Source organism: Vitis riparia, chromosome 8 (genome assembly GCF_004353265.1).
Source record: "Vitis riparia cultivar Riparia Gloire de Montpellier isolate 1030 chromosome 8, EGFV_Vit.rip_1.0, whole genome shotgun sequence".
NCBI classification, from domain to species: Eukaryota; Viridiplantae; Streptophyta; class Magnoliopsida; order Vitales; family Vitaceae; genus Vitis; species Vitis riparia.
This window is the reverse complement of record NC_048438.1, coordinates 19,919,651-19,938,731: the sequence shown is the minus strand read 5'-3', so window position 1 is coordinate 19,938,731 and position 19,081 is coordinate 19,919,651. Positions and strand designations below refer to the sequence as shown.

General features: G+C 34.9%; 2 protein-coding genes across 2 annotated transcripts; one reads left to right on the top strand and one right to left on the bottom strand.

Moving 5' to 3' along the window:
• Positions 1-4,105: 4,105 nt before the first annotated feature.
• LOC117920534 (calmodulin binding protein PICBP-like) lies at positions 4,106-9,180 on the bottom strand. Its single transcript, XM_034838134.1, has one exon. It carries the CDS (start codon positions 8,890-8,892, stop codon positions 4,342-4,344), a length of 4,551 nt encoding a protein of 1,516 aa, XP_034694025.1. The 5' UTR covers positions 8,893-9,180; the 3' UTR covers positions 4,106-4,341.
• Positions 9,181-11,820: 2,640 nt separating this feature from the next.
• Positions 11,821-18,285, top strand: LOC117920342 (triacylglycerol lipase SDP1-like). Its single transcript, XM_034837805.1, has 3 exons — positions 11,821-14,225; positions 15,528-15,671; positions 16,937-18,285. The coding sequence occupies exons 1-3, from the start codon at positions 12,807-12,809 to the stop codon at positions 17,924-17,926; spliced, it is 2,553 nt and encodes an 850-aa protein (XP_034693696.1). The 5' UTR covers positions 11,821-12,806; the 3' UTR covers positions 17,927-18,285.
• The last annotated feature ends 796 nt before the right edge of the window (positions 18,286-19,081 follow it).

Below are 19,081 nucleotides of genomic sequence, written 5' to 3'. Positions count from 1 at the left end.
GAAATAAAATATTACAAAAATAAACAATCTAATATTTAACACTATTAAGTATTAAGGTTCTATTTAGAATTAAGTAAAAAAACAAACACCACCTTAGTATCGAAATAGGTTTCATCTAAAACCATCATTGGATTTACAACCCTTTTATTTTCACTATTAAGGGCGAGGACACAATTCTCCATGAGTTCCCGTGCATATTTCCCCGCATCCACGCCCCTCTGAGTCCAACCTCCAACACCATCAACAACACCAATGGTTTGATAATCCTTATGAATGAAATGCGCATCCTCTCCTTTTGGATTTGATATATTTTGTTTTGGTATATAGTAAGATTCAAGATTCATCTTCAAACTTCTTTTCCTCTTCATTATCCTAAACAATAAAGACATTGAGATCATTTGTAAATATATTAACTTATTCGATTAGAAAACATATTCTAAAAATGGATAGGTGTGTGTTACATCTTGTTTACAAAATATGGAACCTGCAAATTCAAGTAACAAACATAATCCATAAAAAATAAAAAAAAAATCTGTAAATATTTTAACGAAATATTATTTAGAATAATTAATTCTTTTCATTCTTTTTCTATTTTCCAACAACATAAAAAAATTCAAAATAATATCAAGAAATTTCCTAACAACCTAAAAAAAAATTATGTAAATATTTTAACGAAATATTATTTAGAAAAATTAATTCTTTTTTTATTTTGTTGTTTTCATTCTTTTTCTATTTTCAAACAACATAAAAAAAATCAAGAAATTTCCTAACAACATTAAAAAAAAAAAAAATTTATGTAAATATTTTAACGAAATGTTATTTAGAAAAATTAATTCTTTTTTTTTTTCATTCTTTTTCTATTTTCAAACAACATAAAAAAAATATCAAAATAATATCAAGAAATTTCCTAACAACATAAAAAAAAAAAAAAAAAAAATCCCAATCATAGTTCTAAAATAATTATGCTCGGATTGAATGATGCACAATACATCATATCCAAAAACAACCATTAAAATTACGATAGTTCATAATAATAACATATTGTCTTCTTGTATAGAATTGATTGAAATAAACAAAAGCATGAATATTAAAACTTCAAATTAAAAAACTTCCATTGTTTTGTCATACCTTCTTCTCTTATTTTCTTGAGCCATTGTGAGCACATCCATGTCTTTGTTTATCTTCTTCATCATCATCATGATCGAGAGAGCAATAATAAAAGAGTTGAGAAACAATTTTCTTTCATACAACAATAACAAAATATGATTGTTTTAAGAGAAATACCTCTCTCTCTATATATATATATATGTGATAACAATTGAACTTGGATTACTAATTATCCAATCACTAGAAGGTAGAGTTAGTGTAGGATAGTGATTACAACTTTTAGGAATTTATTTATTAGAGTTTAATTGGTTTTTGAGTTCAAGTAACATCTATTTGATAAAAAAGGAATCCATGATAAAGGTTGTTGAATTTTAAAAAATAATTTTAATTAAAAATATTATTGACACGTATTTAAAAATAAAAGATAAGATTCGAACAGTAAATAAAAGAGATGACTAATGGCACATGTTTCAAGTTTAGGGTAATTAATATTTGAGTTTATAAAAATATTATTAATTTAATTAAATATTAATTTTTTATATTAAAGTTGAATATTCCATATAATCACATCAATAATCATGTAGTTAAAATATTATTTGGAAATTATATCAATAAAAGTACTAAAAGCATTAAAACACTTAACATTAGAAATTATTTTAAGTTAAAATATTAATTTCCTTTTAACTTAATTAAGAAATTAATATCTCATTTGGGATTTGGAGTCTTTCGTACTAAAAGCTTATTTTGGAACAATATTAGTTAAAGGGCTTTTATTGATGATGCTTCCAATTGAGAATTAAACCATTTGAATTGTTTTTGTAATTTCAACAACACAAAAGTTGATCTTTACCCCCACCCCATTTATTTTTTCATTAATCAATGGGAGTTCCTCCCATGAATCACGTTTTCTATCCATCAAACATATTCCTCCCAATATTTTCTTTTTCTTTTTCCTTTAATGGGTAATATATTTTTTTTTTTTAAAAAAGCATAAAATATGTTAATGATGCCTAAAATTTTTAAAAGTATAATTTATTGACTTTAAATATACATATATATTTTTTTACTTTATTATTTTATTTCTTTTACATTTTTCGAGACTTTTCTGAACCAAATAAAACATTAATAACTCAACACAAAATTCCAAATCTTGATTTTCTTTTAACTTTTCCAAAACCAAACAAAACATTAATAACCGAACACAAAATTCCCAACCTTGATTTTTGGAAGGGATAAGAAAACACTTTAACTCATTTACTGCAGACATCTTTCAATTCCATAGAATCCGTTATAAAAACAAGACTCTTGACTCTGCTACCACATCCGATGAAACCTAAACCTTAAAGGTGGCCTCCTGGAAAGCTCTTCTGTGATTCGTATCAATCAAGAAAGGCGAACTGCCCATGTGCCACGACCGTCTCTGTTGTAGATTCTTCACTCTTAATTTTGCATGGAAACTACCTGCGCAACGTACTGGCGAGAATGATGGTTGTTTCTCAAACTTGTTGGACTGCACCGCGCTGTGTACTAGAGTTTTGGGCTGTTGATGGTCCACGCTTTTTGGGACATGGTGAGAAGGAACAGACAGGTTGTTGGCATTGTCGGTGTTAACAGAGGGTGGCTTAGGATAATAGAAGTCGGTAGGGAAGAAGAAATATAGTTGGCCAGCCATGGGAACTCAAAGAAGGAAGACGGAGTTGAAACCTTGAAAAGGAAAAGACTTTGGAAATATGAATGGAGAGAGAGAAATATGACCTTGATTTATAGACAGCATGGGAAGCTATTGCAATCGTGTTGGGTTGGGATTCTACTTTCTACAATAGAATCCATCTCCTAGCATTCTAGAGATTTGAGCCTATGTGAGTTAGGGGTCTTTTATAAGGGCACGGAAGTTTAAAATAAATTATTAACTCAAATAAAATAAAATTGAAAACAAATTTTTTTATTAATTTGAAAAATGAAAAGAAATAAGAAAGTAACAAATAAAGTTTAAAAATTAAAATATTTATTATTTATAATAGAAATAAAAATAGTATAAAATTAAATTAATTTATATTTTTAATAATAATTAATTAAATTAATTAAAAGTTAATATTTGAGATAAAGGCTAAAATATATTTTAACCACACTTAATTTAATATAAAATAATATATTTTTTTTAATATGAGATGATAAACATAATTTATATTTTTATAAATAATATATCAATTATAATATGAATTTAGTACGCAAAATCAATTAATTTTATAATCTATATATTTATAATAATTTTATCATTAAAATACTTTATAGCTAAAATATTAATAAAAAATAAAAAAAACATTTAACATCATTTTTTTTAGAAACCATCTTTCCTTTTAAAATTAACTTTTACAAATCATCTCTTGAAGAGATGTATGTTTTTTGTTGGAATTAATTTCTTTATAAAGATTTTTAAATATTATCTTTTTAAGAGATGATTTTTGCTTTATTTTATTTGGGTTGTATGAAAAATTTATTTACAAATTATTTTTTAAAACTATTGTATACTTCTAAAAAAAAACTGTGAGTTAGTCATGATTCGGTCTCGATTTTTATTTTTGAAAATAAAACATTTTTCCTTCTCGGAATTGTTAATAGCCAAAAAAAAATAAAATAAAACATTAAAATGGTTGGATGTTTTGGATGATAACTCACCGATGTCTGGCACTAATTAGAAAAATGCTAAAAATGTACCAGCAATTTGTCCTAACGGACTCAATGGCACCATATGTAAAATGGTAGGTATTCTTTTTTCAAGAAGCCACGAATGAAATATGGACAAATGTTGAGAAATTGTTTAGGTTGGGGAATGACATTGTAAATTTGGCATGGCATTCAAGAACCATAGAGAATAATTCATTAATCATCTTGAAGAAACTATACAAATTAGAAAACACATCTTTTTAAGGACAAGACATTGAACACATTCATTCCATTTGTTCTCCCACAAAATGTAGACTTCTATATGCTCTGAAAATTACAGAAATCTTATTATTATATATATACCTTTCACTCACTATTGAGTATTGAACCACGAAGCCACCTACCATATGGCACAATGACAAATAAATTAGTTACAAACTTACAATTGGCCAACTTTTTTTTTTGCAGACGGATCAAAAACAAAACTCAGAGAAGCCCGGAAGAATTTTTTTTTTCTCTTACATGGATCACCCAAAAATTATATCCGAGAGGAAGAAACAGCCGTTATTCTTACCTTAGTGGCCAACTAGCGGCCCGTGAGGCCGCATTGTGCCTTTTTTGAGCTTCAATTTGGGATGGTGGAGTAACTGTTTCAAAAGCTTCTACAAGCAGCTCCACTCTTCGTCTTCGAGCTGGAGATAGTTTAGTGACAACCTGTTGAAGTGCATAATCCAGCATCCACTCCTCAGAGTTTTTCCTATCTTCTGTTGTTTGATGCCTCAGGCAAATTTTTTCTGCTTCTGGGTCAGGCTTCAACGGTAAGAATCGTGGCCCCCGTGGGTTGAATTTCTTCACCTTTTCCAACGACTTGACGAATCTCTTGAGGAGGATTAGCTTTTTCAGATTGCTCCAGTTCTTGGACACTGGCTGGTTAGATTTGCTCCCCACCTTTGATACTGTTTTCTCTTCTTTTGGGGTTGTGATATTATCTGCTTTAACCCACGCTTCTTCTGGATCCTCTTTCTTATCATGATTCGCTTTTATTTTGTCAAATTCTCTGGACCCATCTTCAGCAGAACTGTTGAAAGCTGAGATGCTCAGTTCCCTCCCTTCAACTTGATTCTCTCCTAAGAGCTCCTGTTCTGCAGTTATGACACCGGTGCTTGAAGGATTATCCAGTGAGTGGTCTTCACTTTGAGGTGAAAGCATTTGATCAATTGCTTCTTGTACCAGCTTAATTGCGTCACTCTGGCGGAGTTCAGTGTCTTCACAGTACGCATCATGATTTTCCATACCCTTATTCTGATCTGTTTCGGAGGCACCCCGAGGAAGGGTCGTGTTGACATCATCTAGAAGTCCATGGCTTTCAACATTTGCTCCAATTCCTGATACTACGTGCTGATATATCAGGTACCACATCCTGTTACGTCTCTGTTTGTCCATCTGGTTTCTGTAGGTGACATCGGTATTGGATTCAGGTTCAGAATCTCCAGGTGAAGGATTTCCTCGAAGGTATCCATAGTCTGGATCTAGACTTCCATTGATCTTTTCATTGACCACACGTTGTTCCTCCACTGAATCACAAACGGAAGCTGAAGAGACCACCTTGTTGATTGCTGTCCATCCCTCAGAATCCTCTTGGATTGGACTTTTATTTATGCCCAATGATTCATCAGTGAAATTACCAATCTCAAGATGTTTGCCATTCACTTCAGAATTGCAACTGCAAGGTTCAGACTTCAAACTTGAAATTATTTCTTGATGGACATCTTGCAGAATCTCTCCATCCACTTGAACTTCCTTACAACAGTTGCTCCCATTATCTTCTGTTTTGAAGGCAAACTTATCACACAATCCAGAATCTTTGATCTCTGGTAAACAGGCACCAGCAAAATCAGGTTGCTCAGCAGTGAGGGTGGAATTATCCACCCCATTATCAAGACTGGAATCAGCAATTTCTTCTCCTTTCCCATCTGAATCAGCAGCTACAAAAACAGGTTTTTCCAGCTCTGTTTCAGGGCAAAAACAATCTAGATTTGCTTCCTGGAGATCAGGAGATATAACTGGAATATTCTGTGCCACAGTAAGAGAATCACTGGTCTGTTCTGCACATTCTTTGAGCCTCACTTCAGGACCGAGCAGGGTCAATGGGTGACTTCCACCATCATTTTCTTTGCCTGTTTCTTCCCCACCTTGACCTGAGGAACTAATACTGGCTTGCACTGGTTTTGCATGAAAAGGAACTGCTGCAGTAGGCTTCAAGGGGGATTCAATATCCTGCAGTGGGCTGATCGCTTCAAATGCCTCTACAAGCAGTGCCACTTTTCTTCTCCGAGCTGGAGTTAGTTTAGAAACAACTTGTTGAAGTGCATAATCAAGCATCCATTCCTCAGCACTTTTCCTCCCTTCCATCTCTTGATGCCTTAGGTATATTTTTTCTGCTTCAGACTTGGGCTGCAAGGGCAAGTATCGTGGCTCCCGTGGGTTGAATTTCCTCACCTTTTCTACTGCCTTGATGAATTTCTTCAAGAGGATTACCTTTTTCAGATTGCTCCAGCTCTTGCGCATTTTCTGGCTAGGTTTGTCTTCCACCTTGAAAATTGTTTTCTCATGTACTTGGGTGGTAGTATTGTCATGTTTGAGCAATGTTTGTTCTGGATCTGCTATTCTACCATGGATTTCGTTGAGTTCTCTGAAGCCATCTTTTGCTGGACTGGGGGAAGCTGGGATGTTTAGTTCCTTATCTTCACCATGATTTGTTTCTGAGATCTCCTGGTCTGAATTTGTGTCACTGGTAACTGAGTGATCATCAGAAAAGTTGTCTTGAGTTTCTGGAAGGAGGATTCCATCAATTGCTTCTTCTACCAGCCTAATGGCATCAATTTGGCAGAGTTCAATCTTTTGGCAGTCTGCACCATTATCTTCCATATCTGGATTTGTTTCAGAGAAATCCTGGCAAGCATCACCATTGACCACTGAGTCAGCCTCATCCTGTTGTTTTTCTCCTTCTGCTCCATCAAGACTTAGCTGTGTTCTGACCTTTGCAGCAGTGCCTGATACTACATGTTGATATATCAAGCGCCACATCCTGATAAACTTTTGTTTTTCCAACTGACTTTCAATGGCCTCATCACTGTTGCATGGGAGCTCAGAGTCTCCAGCTGGAGAACAACCTCGAAGGGATCCATAATCCAGCTTAGAAACTCCATGCTTCTCTTCACCGCCTTCAGTCAGTTTATCCAAGGGGCCACAAGTAGAGGCTGAACAGACGACACCATTTATTGTTGTTGATTCCAGATGATCATATGGCTGTGCGCTTTTAGATGGGCTGGATGGTTCACCGGTTGCAATGGTTAAATCATCAGCCTTTTCACCATTTGATTCAGAACCACCCCCATTGGATTCTGAGTTCAAAACGGAAACAAATTCTTCCTGGACTTCTTGGAAGACATTTCCACCCACAGCAACTTCCTCATGACTTGTGCTTTCAGTATCATCCAGCGTTGAGGAGGGCTTGTTGCATAAGCCAGGCCCTTCTCCCTCCAGCGAACAGAACACAACAGAATCAGGTTGATCATCAATGACATTGGAATTATGGGACTCATTATCAAGATTGGATGCCACAATTTCCTCTTCTTTCCATTCTCTATCAGTGACTTCAGAAACTGATTTATCCGACCCCTTTTTGTTTGAACAGTTTGCTGCTTGAAAATGACGGAGTTGGCTTGGACTCTCTTCCATACCTATTTGAGGATATGATGTTTCACCAAGCAGGACCTCATCAAGGCTTCCGGAGTCACTTTTGGCTTCATCATCTCCACCATGAGCGCCTTCACCTTTTGACTTGCCGCTAGGTTTAGCATAGATTTCTACAAAAAAATCCTCTCCAGCCTTTTCTGCTGTCGGGGAGCCTGCTCTGCTGGTATCGATATTAAACGCCATCTTGTATGCCTGGATCTCCTTCTCTAAGCCACTGAAATGTCGTTTCATGGTCTTCTGGGTCTTCAACATACGCCTCCTTCTCAATAAGAAAGGCTTCAACGGAGGCAAAGGTGCATGGCAATGGCCATTAAGAGAACAATATTTGTATGGACAAACCTTCATAACTGAAATTCTCTCAGATTCACTCCCTCCTGGATGAAGCTCAACATGGTGAGGGAAATTGGAATTCTTAAGAGTGGAAGAACAAGTAGCTCTATCGTGTTTCCTCACAGTAGGCCTCCTGGGTTTCAAACTCGACATTTTTGCTAAAATCCTCACAGGTCTCAAACTAGATTTCCTCATGAAAGTTTTCTGACCAGAGCCCGAATTTGGGTTCAAAATAACCCAATTCTTTCTATTCTGACTATTGCTACTAAAACCAGATCCAGAATTACGAGGACTTGCCTGACAATGCACCTTCCTCAAATCAGAAGAGTTTGTTGAAGACAGGTTTCGCGGGGTTGCTGCATCGCCGGCCGAAATAATAGAAGGTCGATCGTACTGGTTCTTTGCTCTTCCTGTTGGCAGTCTCAAGCTCTCAAAGCCTGCGAGCTTGATTGATCTCGACTTCTTCAGTTTCCTCTTCATCTCAGCACCTCCAGAGTTTTTCTTCATTAAAGACCTCTTTGATCTCAAACTAGACATTCTTGTTAAACCCTTCATGGGTTTAAAACTAGATCTCCTTGTTAAAGCTCTCACTGATTTCTGCCCCAAAAGGGCAACGTTTGGTTTCAGATGATTCGAATCCCCCCAATTTGAATCAACGCTTCCAAAACTAGATTCAGAATTACGTGGACTTGCCTGAAAATTCTCCTTCCTGGCACTGGAACAGCTTGTGGCCTTCATGTAATTGGGGGAAGCATCCGACATTGGGATCGGCGAAAGCTTTTGTGGGGTTGCTTGATTGCCGGATAAAATGGAGGAAACCCGATCAGATCGAGAATTCACCCATCTCTTGGATTGCTTGAAGCTTCGAACTTTCGGGAGCTTGATTGATCTCAACTTGTTCAGTCTCTTGTTGGGCTCTGTTCCTCCTCTGTTTCTGCTTTCCTGGCTTTCTAATTCGGCTTCGTTCCCTGAATCAGATTGAACTTCAAGCTTATTGGGAATATTACTTTGGGCCATCATCATTGCAAGCATTGGAATCAGTATTCTGGATTGAACAGCCAAGAGAAGGTGTGAACTGGGTCAATGGTAAAGGTTGATGTTCTTTCCTCTTAATTTGAAGTATTCGGAGAAAATCAAAGTCACATAGGCCGTTTGTCAGGAAAGAAAAAAGCAGAGAAAGTTCTTTCGATGACTCAAAAAGGGATTGAGAATCAAAATGTAAGGTTGGTATAGAGTGATAGGCATTTTCCCATTGAAACTTGATCGTGAATTTTTGGGACTTTGACTTGTACAAACTTAAGTCTTCAATTGCCATTTGCCAAATCAAACTCATATTTTGAACTGCCATATTAAAATTTAGGTTGAGGTTTAGTACAAGAATAATATAGTTGGGAGATTTTTACAAGAAAAATGTCATTCTCACTTGATGTGATGATGTGTTTGTTCTTTTAGAGAGAGAGTCAACATTTAACTTTGAAAAATAAAATATGGGAAGTAGTAAATATAGTTTGATGGCTATAATAAAAAAATCTTTTAACCAAACATTTGTACTATAAAGTACCCAGGTCTATTGTGGAGGGTTGACCCCCACATTCTAGACGTATTAATTAGGACTTGGGTGGGCAGATTGGACCGTGGACAAGGGGAAATACCTGGAAAGGCAGGAGTTTTCCATAACAAACTCCGCTTTAAATAGTTGGTCAAAAAGTGGACTGAGTAAAGCACCGCCCTCACATGTGATGTGATGATTATGATTATAGATATTTCAGGACTCGTCCAAGCTATTTGGATCTAGACTTCAATAGAAGCGCATATTTTTTACTCCATCAAACAGCTGCATATGGGCTCATTACAACTTGAACCCGGTCTTTCTAGTCCAAAATTTGGTTCAACCAACCCCATGCTTGGTAGGTTGAGTTTTGTGTACTTGGGCCTAGACTAGGTTTTGTGGGCTAAAGTTTGGTTTTGCTGAGAAATCTTAGCCCAACTGGAGGAAAGGCTGGGTGACTATTTTCGGCCTTTTAATTAGGGAAGGACAGGTTTTTTGGGATGGCCCTCCTCGGGCTTAGAATTTAAATAAACAGGTTTGGAGTGAGTTTTGAATTTTTTAAAACCCAGGAACGATTTAGATATTGCTTTGTCTCACCTCGCCTCACCCTCCCCATACATATAAAATTAATTTAAATTTTATTTTTTATTTTTAATATATATAATAAAAAAATTAAAAAAAAAAATTCAATAAAATAAGTCATACAAAATTATAATATTTTAAATATTTACAAAATATATTTATTTTAATGTAATTAAAAAAATTTAAAATAATCTTTTTTTTTAATTAAACTTTTTTTAAAAAAGTTAAACGGGGTAGCTTATTTAATTTTTTGAATGGAGCATGCATTAGAATGATTTTGAATAAACAGGTGGGGTTGGGGAACTTTTAACTATTTATTTTTATAAAAATATTTGTAAAAAATAATTATTATTTTAAAACAATTTGAGATTGATGACAATCTAAAAAAAAATTCAATATAAATTCTAAAATTTGAAATTATTTCTTCAAGACCATTTCAAAATTCAATAAATAAAAAAACATTTTATTTTACTCCTCATGAGCAACTATAAATGTGAAAATAAATTTTCAATAATTATATTTTTTAAAATATATTTTGAATGAATGCTATATTTTTTTCAAAACCCTTAAACGAGTGTCTTGATTTCAATGCTATGCTTCTAGAACAAATGGGATATTGATTCCAAGGAAATAAAAAAAATAAAAATAAAAAAGCGAGTTTCTATACACTATAAAAAAAATAATTACAAAGGATAGTTTTTTAAAAAAATAATTCAAAATTCATGCATATGTAAAAAAAAAAATAGTACTTAAGATGATTAAAGATAAAACCCATATTATTAAAAGGAAATAATTGAATGGTAAAAAATAATGAGTTTAACAAAAAAAAAAAATGTAGGAAATGTTAATTGTTTTTTAAATAATTGTTTGAAATTTGTATTTTTTAAAAGATTATTTGATTAAAAGGGTCATCGAAACCTAATTTGGGAAATCTAATACTTCAATCATTTTTTTTTACCACATCTTGATATAAATGTCTTTATTATTTTATTGTAAAAATAATCATTTATTTTAAAACTACATGAAAATATTTAAAATAGTAAAAAATATTTATATTAAAAATGAGTTACTCTTAAAAAAATATATAAAAAATTAAATTCATTAACATAGAAATTATTTTATCAATTTTAACTAATTAAATTTAAAAAAAAAATAGGTTGTTATGTTTTGTATGTTTTTTTTTTAGGGGATGTAAACACACTTTTCCCTAAAAAAAAAAATTATATATATATATATATATATATAATAATAATTCTGACATTTAATGAATAAATCTTTATATTTATATTCTAATTTAGAAAATTAAAGTATTCTCTAAACCAAATATCATATGTACGAGAAATAAATGATGTGTCACAACCTTTCATATGAGATAACGTAACAACTCACATTCAATATTTAATTCGATATAAAATATTATTCTCAAAATCATAATAAGAATAATTTTTATATTGATTTTTGAAAGTGTTTACGATTTTTTTATAAAAAATTTCAATGGTTAAAAATGTGAAGAAACGACTTTCTAAAATCAACAGCAAATGAAGTCTAACTTTTGGGTACACAAAAACACGTTTATCTTATTTTGACAAATAAAAGGTAACTACTATATTCCTTATCGTACAAGTAGTCAAATTTCCCAAGCGTAAGCAGTAAGCACACGTCAATATTATTTCAAAAATTAGTTTTAAATATTATTCTCCACCGCCACTACCTCCGATGACGTAATTTCTCCTTCCCAAAAGCCATCAAGTTTGTTTCTTGGAATGGAAAAAACAAAAAAACAAAGAGCAGTTTCTATTTGAATTTTGAACAAACACTTGCTACTTGGAAAATCATAACGATCTGGTCATGAGTCATGACTCATGAATAAGGGAAGGGCACGGCAGTTCCTAGGCTTTGTCCTGTTGCAGAATGGTCTTTCCCTTATCCCTCTTTGTCATTGCCCCTACGCAATCTTTATCATCTCAACTGAAAACTGACTCAGCTTTAACGTCACCATATCGTTATCATTATCCTCTTTCACGCTTCCCAAGCTTCTCATAAATTTAGATCTCTGCGCTTTTTTTCTTCCCATCCCATTCGTGATCCGCTGTTTTGTTCTGAATTGCTCTTGCTTTCGTTTCTGGGTTTCGAGGGTTTAATTCCGATGTTTTTGGGGATTTTGGAGGAAACCCCTTTCGTTTTTTGATCGATTTTTGGGACCCTGGTTTCTGGGTTTGCTTTTGGGAGTTTGATCCGAGAATTGATCGTGGGAATTGGAGGAAGTGGGCTCAAGCATTGTGCATATTAGCGGGTCCGCTTCTGAAAACCGAGGTTGGAATCTGTCTCTTTGATCATCTTTTTCCTTGTCCTGATCAAGCATGTGGAATTAGGTTTATTAGGCTTTTGACTTTTTAAGGAAGCCGGTAGAGCTTTTGCTGAACTTTTTAGATTAAGCACATGTATCATATCAGATCAAATAGCTTGTTTGGGTTTAGAGCTTAATTTGTTTCTCGTCCTTGTTGATTTCCCCTTTTTAATTTGTTGAAAATTTTCCAATTCACGGTGAAGACTAAAACCCAGCTGTCATTTCCCTGTATCTTTCTATTTTCGTTCATTTTGTGAACCAAACAAAACCTCTCCTGAACAAAATCAGTTCTTTTGCTTGTAAATACTTGCAAACGAGGCCAAACTTGGGGTTAGTGGGAGGCTACCCGGATCATAGATTAGGCGATCGTTATATCCTTTTCTTTGGACTAGGTTTTTTTAACTAGTTAGCCTTTGATAAAACCAATCTTCTGAGCACCAACTTTTTCATTCCTTGAGGATCTGAGATATGGATATAAGTAATGAGGCCAGTGTTGATCCATTCTCCATTGGACCTTCAACAATAGTTGGACGGACAATTGCTTTCAGAATCTTGTTCTGCAAGTCCATGTCACATTTGAGGCATCGAGTTTTTCACGTCTTGTTGGAATTGATATATAAATTTAGGGACAACATAGCACCCATGATATCATGGTTTCATCCTCGGAACCCTCAAGGGATACTGGCTATGGTGACAATAATTGCATTCTTGTTGAAACGATACACTAATGTGAAAATGAGGGCTGAGTTGGCTTATCGGAGGAAATTTTGGAGGAATATGATGAGAACAGCATTGACTTATGAGGAGTGGGCTCATGCTGCGAAAATGCTTGATAAAGAAACACCAAAAATGAATGAATCAGACCTTTATGATGAAGAACTTGTGATGAACAAGCTCCAAGAGCTCCGGCACCGCCGTCAGGAGGGATCTCTAAGAGATATAATCTTCTTTATGCGAGCTGACCTGATTAGGAATCTTGGTAATATGTGCAATCCTGAGCTTCACAAGGGTCGGCTTCATGTGCCAAAGCGAATAAAGGAGTATATTGATGAGGTCTCAACTCAGTTGAGAATGGTTTGTGACTTTGATTCAGAGGAGCTTCTCTTGGAAGAGAAGCTTGCCTTTATGCATGAAACAAGACATGCCTTTGGGAGGACGGCGTTGCTTTTAAGTGGGGGTGCTTCCCTTGGAGCTTTTCATGTTGGTGTGGTGAAAACGCTGGTAGAGCACAAACTTTTGCCTCGAATAATTGCTGGTTCTAGTGTGGGATCCATTATGTGTTCAGTTGTTGCCACCAGATCTTGGCCTGAGCTTCAAAGTTTTTTTGAGGATTCTTGGCACTCATTGCAGTTTTTTGATACAATGGGTGGGATTTTTACAGTGGTTAAGAGAGTTATGACACGTGGAGCACTTCATGAGATCAGGCAATTGCAGAAGATGTTAAGGCATCTCACAAGTAATCTTACATTCCAAGAAGCTTATGACATGACAGGTCGAATTCTTGGAATTACAGTTTGCTCCCCTCGGAAGCATGAACCACCAAGATGCCTTAACTACTTGACTTCACCTCATGTTGTTATTTGGAGCGCAGTGACTGCTTCTTGTGCCTTTCCTGGCCTTTTTGAGGCCCAGGAACTAATGGCAAAGGATAGAAGCGGAGAAATCGTTCCTTATCATCCACCATTTCATTTGGGTGCTGAACAGGCTTCAGGCACGACCGCACGCCGGTGGAGGGATGGTAGCTTGGAAATTGATTTGCCCATGATGCAATTGAAGGAACTGTTCAATGTCAACCATTTTATTGTGAGTCAGGCGAACCCTCACATTTCACCATTATTGAGGTTGAAGGAGTTTGTGAGAGCTTATGGAGGAAACTTTGCCGCTAAGGTATCCATTTATGCACTGAAACTTTGACTGATCTTGATTGATTTTTTTAACATTTCTTGTGTTGTATGTCATTTGCCTTGCATTTGTTGCTTGTTACTGATACAAAAAATCTTGTGAATATGCCTCTTGCTTTGTTCTTTTTGGCATATTGTTTTTCCCTTTCTTTCTTTTTTGTTCTCTATTTCTTGTGTTGTTTGTGATTTGCTGTGCCTTCTGTTGCTTGCTATTAATACAAAAGGGCTTGTGAATATGCTTATTTTTTGTTCTCTACTTTTTCAAGCATGACCCCACACATGCATAAAAGAAACTTGCATGATTGTAGGGGACAAAAGAGGGTGTATGCCTTTATTCTCATCAAGCATGGTTATGCAACTCTGCGCCATTCCTTGGAGGCATTGTAGCACAGAATGGTTTTTCCAGTTATATATGTAAAACCATCCACCTCCTAGCTGTTCCATTTCTTTTTAAATTGATTGTTTCTCATTTTTGTCTTATTGTTTTTAACTTTCTAATAATGTTTGCTGGCACCAATATTAAAAAGCTTTGTGAAGTTGCTCCTCCTTATTTCCCTTCCTATTTTTTCACCTCTACATAATTCTCGTGTTAACCCTGGTTCCTGTTGTGAGTTTTGTTCTTGTGTTAGTCCAGACCTGCTGTCAGAGTTGATAGTTGATACTCAAGTTTTACATGGCATGTCTCTTTCACTTTTTACTTGATATAATCAAATGTTTAGAAAAAGATTTGGTTTGCTGAGTTTGCTGTTCTGCCATTAGCAATATTATTTTTTTCTTATTGTTTTTAACTTTCTAATAATGTTTGTGCACCAATATTAAAAAGCTTTGTGAAGTTGCTACTCCTTATTTCCCTTCTTATTTTTTCACCTCTATATAATTCTCATCTTAAACCTGGTTCCTGTTGTGAGTTTTGTTCTTGTGTTAGTCCAGACCCTCTGTCAGAGTTGATAGTTGATACTCAAGTTTTACATGGCATGTCTCTTTCACTTTTTACTCGATATGCTCAAATGTTTAGAAGAAGATTTGGTTTGCTGAGTTTGCTGTTCTGCCATTAGCAAAGCACTGGTTTGTTCCGGATACTTCTGGAATGAATTTCCCATATTCTTTTTTACATCCACCACCTGACAGGAGGGTTAGGAAACACTTGAAGTTACACTAATTTTCTGTTGATTGGGTATTTGTCCTTTTTGATCCTCCATAGCACGTCATTGTTTTAATTTTCCCTTTTTCTCCCTTTTTATGACTTGGTAAAGTGAAAATCATTGATTCAAGTGTTCCAACCTTGCAGCTTGCTCATCTTGCTGAGATGGAGGTCAAACATAGATGCAACCAGATATTGGAACTTGGTTTCCCATTAGGAGGACTTGCCAGGCTGTTCGCCCAAGATTGGGAGGGAGATGTCACTGTTGTTATGCCTGCCACACTTGCTCAGGTGTGTAACAAAATATCGCTTTTAAATTTCAGTTCTGCTCATGTAACATCCTGGTCTATACTAAATTTGAAAATCTCAGTTTATATAAATATTTTTGTCAAATTATTTTAAGGGGGTGTTTGGTACCCAAGAATAGGGAGTGGGAATGGACATCTCATTCCTTTTCTCTCTTATTCCTATGTTTGGATAAATGTTAAGGAGACAGAAATGGAATAAAAAATTATTCAGGCAGAAATCAAATCCAACTTATAAGTCGGATTTGAATTCATCAAAAGTAGATGGTATTTTGATTCATTAAACCCATTTGATAATACAAAATAACCTAAATTTACTATTTTACCCTCTTATCTCATTCTTCAAGTCGATGCTTATCTTTTTTGCAAAGTTAGAGATCCATTCATTATCCATTTCTATGCAACAAGTGATTCTCCCAAACTGAACCAATCAAACCTTCTACGACATTTAGAAAAAAAATTTCAATTTCTAATTTCTAGGGTTTTGAATGAAATTTGAATTCTTTTATTTCCTCTTTTGGAAATAGGAAAAACATTTCCTAGCTTTGAGAATTTAAATATTATAATATATATATATATATATATATATATATATATATATATATATATATATATATATATATATATTATTTTGGTAAAATATAATTTTATAACTACTTAAGCATGACAAATTATTCAAATTTTTAATAAAAATGATAATTGAATATTTGTACATTAGGGTTATATGATTTTTTATGGTTAATTTTTTATTTATTGAGTATATATATATTTTTTTAGTCTTATTATTTAATAACAAAAAAACTCTCAAAATTTATTTTTTAAAAATAAAAATAAAATTATTTTAAATTATATGGAAGGATATTGTTGTAAATTTATTTTTTTTTCATGTCCATTCCTATTATAATCAAACATTTGAATGGAAACAAATAATCATTCCAATCTTCTATTCCTAATTTCATCCAAATGCTATAAATGAAATCATCAAATTTATTTCTATCCACTAAGAAATAGGAATGGAAACAAAATATTTATTTCCATTCTCTATTCTGACGTACCAAACACCCCCTAAATTCCATGATGGAATGATAGGAAGAACAATTTGAAATCTTGATTTCTTGAGTCCTTTTAACATTCAAAACCTTGAATAAATCTTTTTTCCTTCATGGGGCAGTGGATTAATTGGCATCATCTTTCTCACTGTTACTAACTAGCTGTTTGTTTTTCCAACCTTCTTTGTTTTCCCTTTTACAGTACTCAAAAATTTTACAAAACCCTTCTTATTTGGAGCTTCAAAAGGCAGCCAACCAAGGAAGGAGGTGCACTTGGGAGAAGCTTTCAGCCATTAAAGCCAACTGTGGGATTGAGCTTGCTCTTGATGAGTGTGTTGCAATTCTCAATCATATGCGTAGACTCAAAAGGAGCGCTGACCGAGCTGCTGCTTCTTCTCATGGGCTGGCCAACACTGTCAGGTTCAATGCTTCTAGAAGGATTCCTTCATGGAACTGCATTGCAAGAGAGAACTCAACTGGCTCCCTTGAAGAAGACCTCTTCATAGATGTTGCTTCGTCATTCCATCAAGGAGTCAGTGGGTCCATGGGAGGACATCCTGGCCGGAATTCACGGACCCACCGTAACTTACATGATGGAAGTGATAGTGAGCCGGAGAGTGTAGATTTAAATTCTTGGACAAGATCCGGTGGGCCCTTGATGAGGACTACATCAGCAAATAAGTTCATAGACTTTGTTCAGAATCTGGACCTTGATGCTGAACTGAACAGAAGTGGGATGGGTGCTCCTAACTCTATTGTCATTCAGATGGTAGGCATGGATCCATACTGTCAAAACTCAAGGGTAACAACACCTGATAGAAGCTCAGACAGCACAGAGGTTGACCAGAGAGATCTCTACAATAGAGCTCCAACAAATGGATCTAGCATTATGGTGACTGAAGGTGATCTTTTGCAGCCTGAAAAGATCCATAACGGAATTGTCTTTAATGTTGTAAAGAAGGAAGATTTGACACTGTCAAACCGGAGCCATGACTCAGAAAGTTACAGTCCAGTTGCTGAATGTGTTCAACTTGATTGTCCAGAAAAGGAAATGGATGCCAGCTCATCTTCTGAAAATGGAGAAGATGATATCTCTGCTGCAAAGTGCCCAAATGAAATGACTTGGAATACTGATTTCATTGATAATTCTGGTGTAGATGGTGGTAATGGTCCGGGTGTTTTGGATGGCTGAAATTTGAGGGTCCATGTTGCTTCAATCAGTCTTATATCAAGTAGATAGTTGTTAAAAGGGTAAAAGATGCACTGCCAGTACCTGTACACAGAAGTAGAGGATTCTTATTCTACAAGAAATTATGAGGGAAGCGACTAACACTACTGAAAACGTCTAATTCAGGTGTCGCCATAGCCATGTTGGATTGCATTTGTAAACCACTGCTGCAATATTCCTGTGAGCAGTTTCTGGCCTTCACTCTGCTATGCGGCAAGTTGTTCAATAAAGTATGACCTATTTTTGCCGTGAAAAATTCATTGTGACTGCCATTATTAGTCAATATACAAATTTATGTTGTCTGATATTACAAATTTGAACTGCATCTGGCGGTGTTGTGATGCAGCATGCATTTGATTCATCTGAATTCATTTATCCAAATTGCCAAAAAAAAAGAAAAAAAAAAATAGAGGGTCATTTAGCTCAAGGAAAATGAATGAAAAAACAATAACAACTTGAATTTTTTTTTTTCTTTTTTTCCATCAGGGGTGGCCTATTTCTATTCTATCTTTTGCCCATATACACCCTAGTATGACGTAATATATACTCTGTTCAAGTATAAAAGCTTTCTGGGTCCTGGGAGTATCTTTGTTACTCTTTTGTGAAAGAATGGCTTAATCCATTCCTTTAATTTCTGTGTTCCTCTCCTAAATGGACATGGCATGAGTCATTGATTGCCCAATAAATAGATTTGGAGTAACCCAATTATCCCGGAGTCTGGACCATGCAAAATACAATTTGTCATTTTAGTAGTGATTTGAATGGTAAAACCCACTCCAGTTGGGTTGGTGGGGGCAGTCATCCCTCCATCCTCCCTTGCGCATAAAACAGGACTCGCCACTATAAATTGAATATCACACACAAACACTAAAATCAAAACAAGATTAGTTCATGCTGGCTGGCTGCCTCCAAACAACTTGGCGGTGGTGATGGCAAGGGCACATGATGAAAAGGGGGCAGTCTGGCAGACATAAGTTGAGGATATGAGGATACAAAGGAGTCAAAACATCGTATTCCTTTTTCTTAAGCTTGCGGTAGTGGTCATTACTTGATTAGATTGTAGAAATAAATATGAATACGCATGTTGCTTTCATGAATGGAGTGGTCCAATAATGAGCA

Excerpts from the sequence above, each read along its gene's own strand:
- LOC117920534 (XM_034838134.1), bottom strand. The coding sequence starts at position 8,892 with ATGCTTGCAATGATGATGGCCCAAAGTAATATTCCCAATAAGCTTGAA.
- LOC117920342 (XM_034837805.1), top strand. The coding sequence starts at position 12,807 with ATGGATATAAGTAATGAGGCCAGTGTTGATCCATTCTCCATTGGACCT. Across the intron at positions 14,226-15,527 it reads GAGGAAACTTTGCCGCTAAG|CTTGCTCATCTTGCTGAGAT; the intron begins GTATCCATTTAT and ends CCAACCTTGCAG. Across the intron at positions 15,672-16,936 it reads TGCCTGCCACACTTGCTCAG|TACTCAAAAATTTTACAAAA; the intron begins GTGTGTAACAAA and ends TCCCTTTTACAG.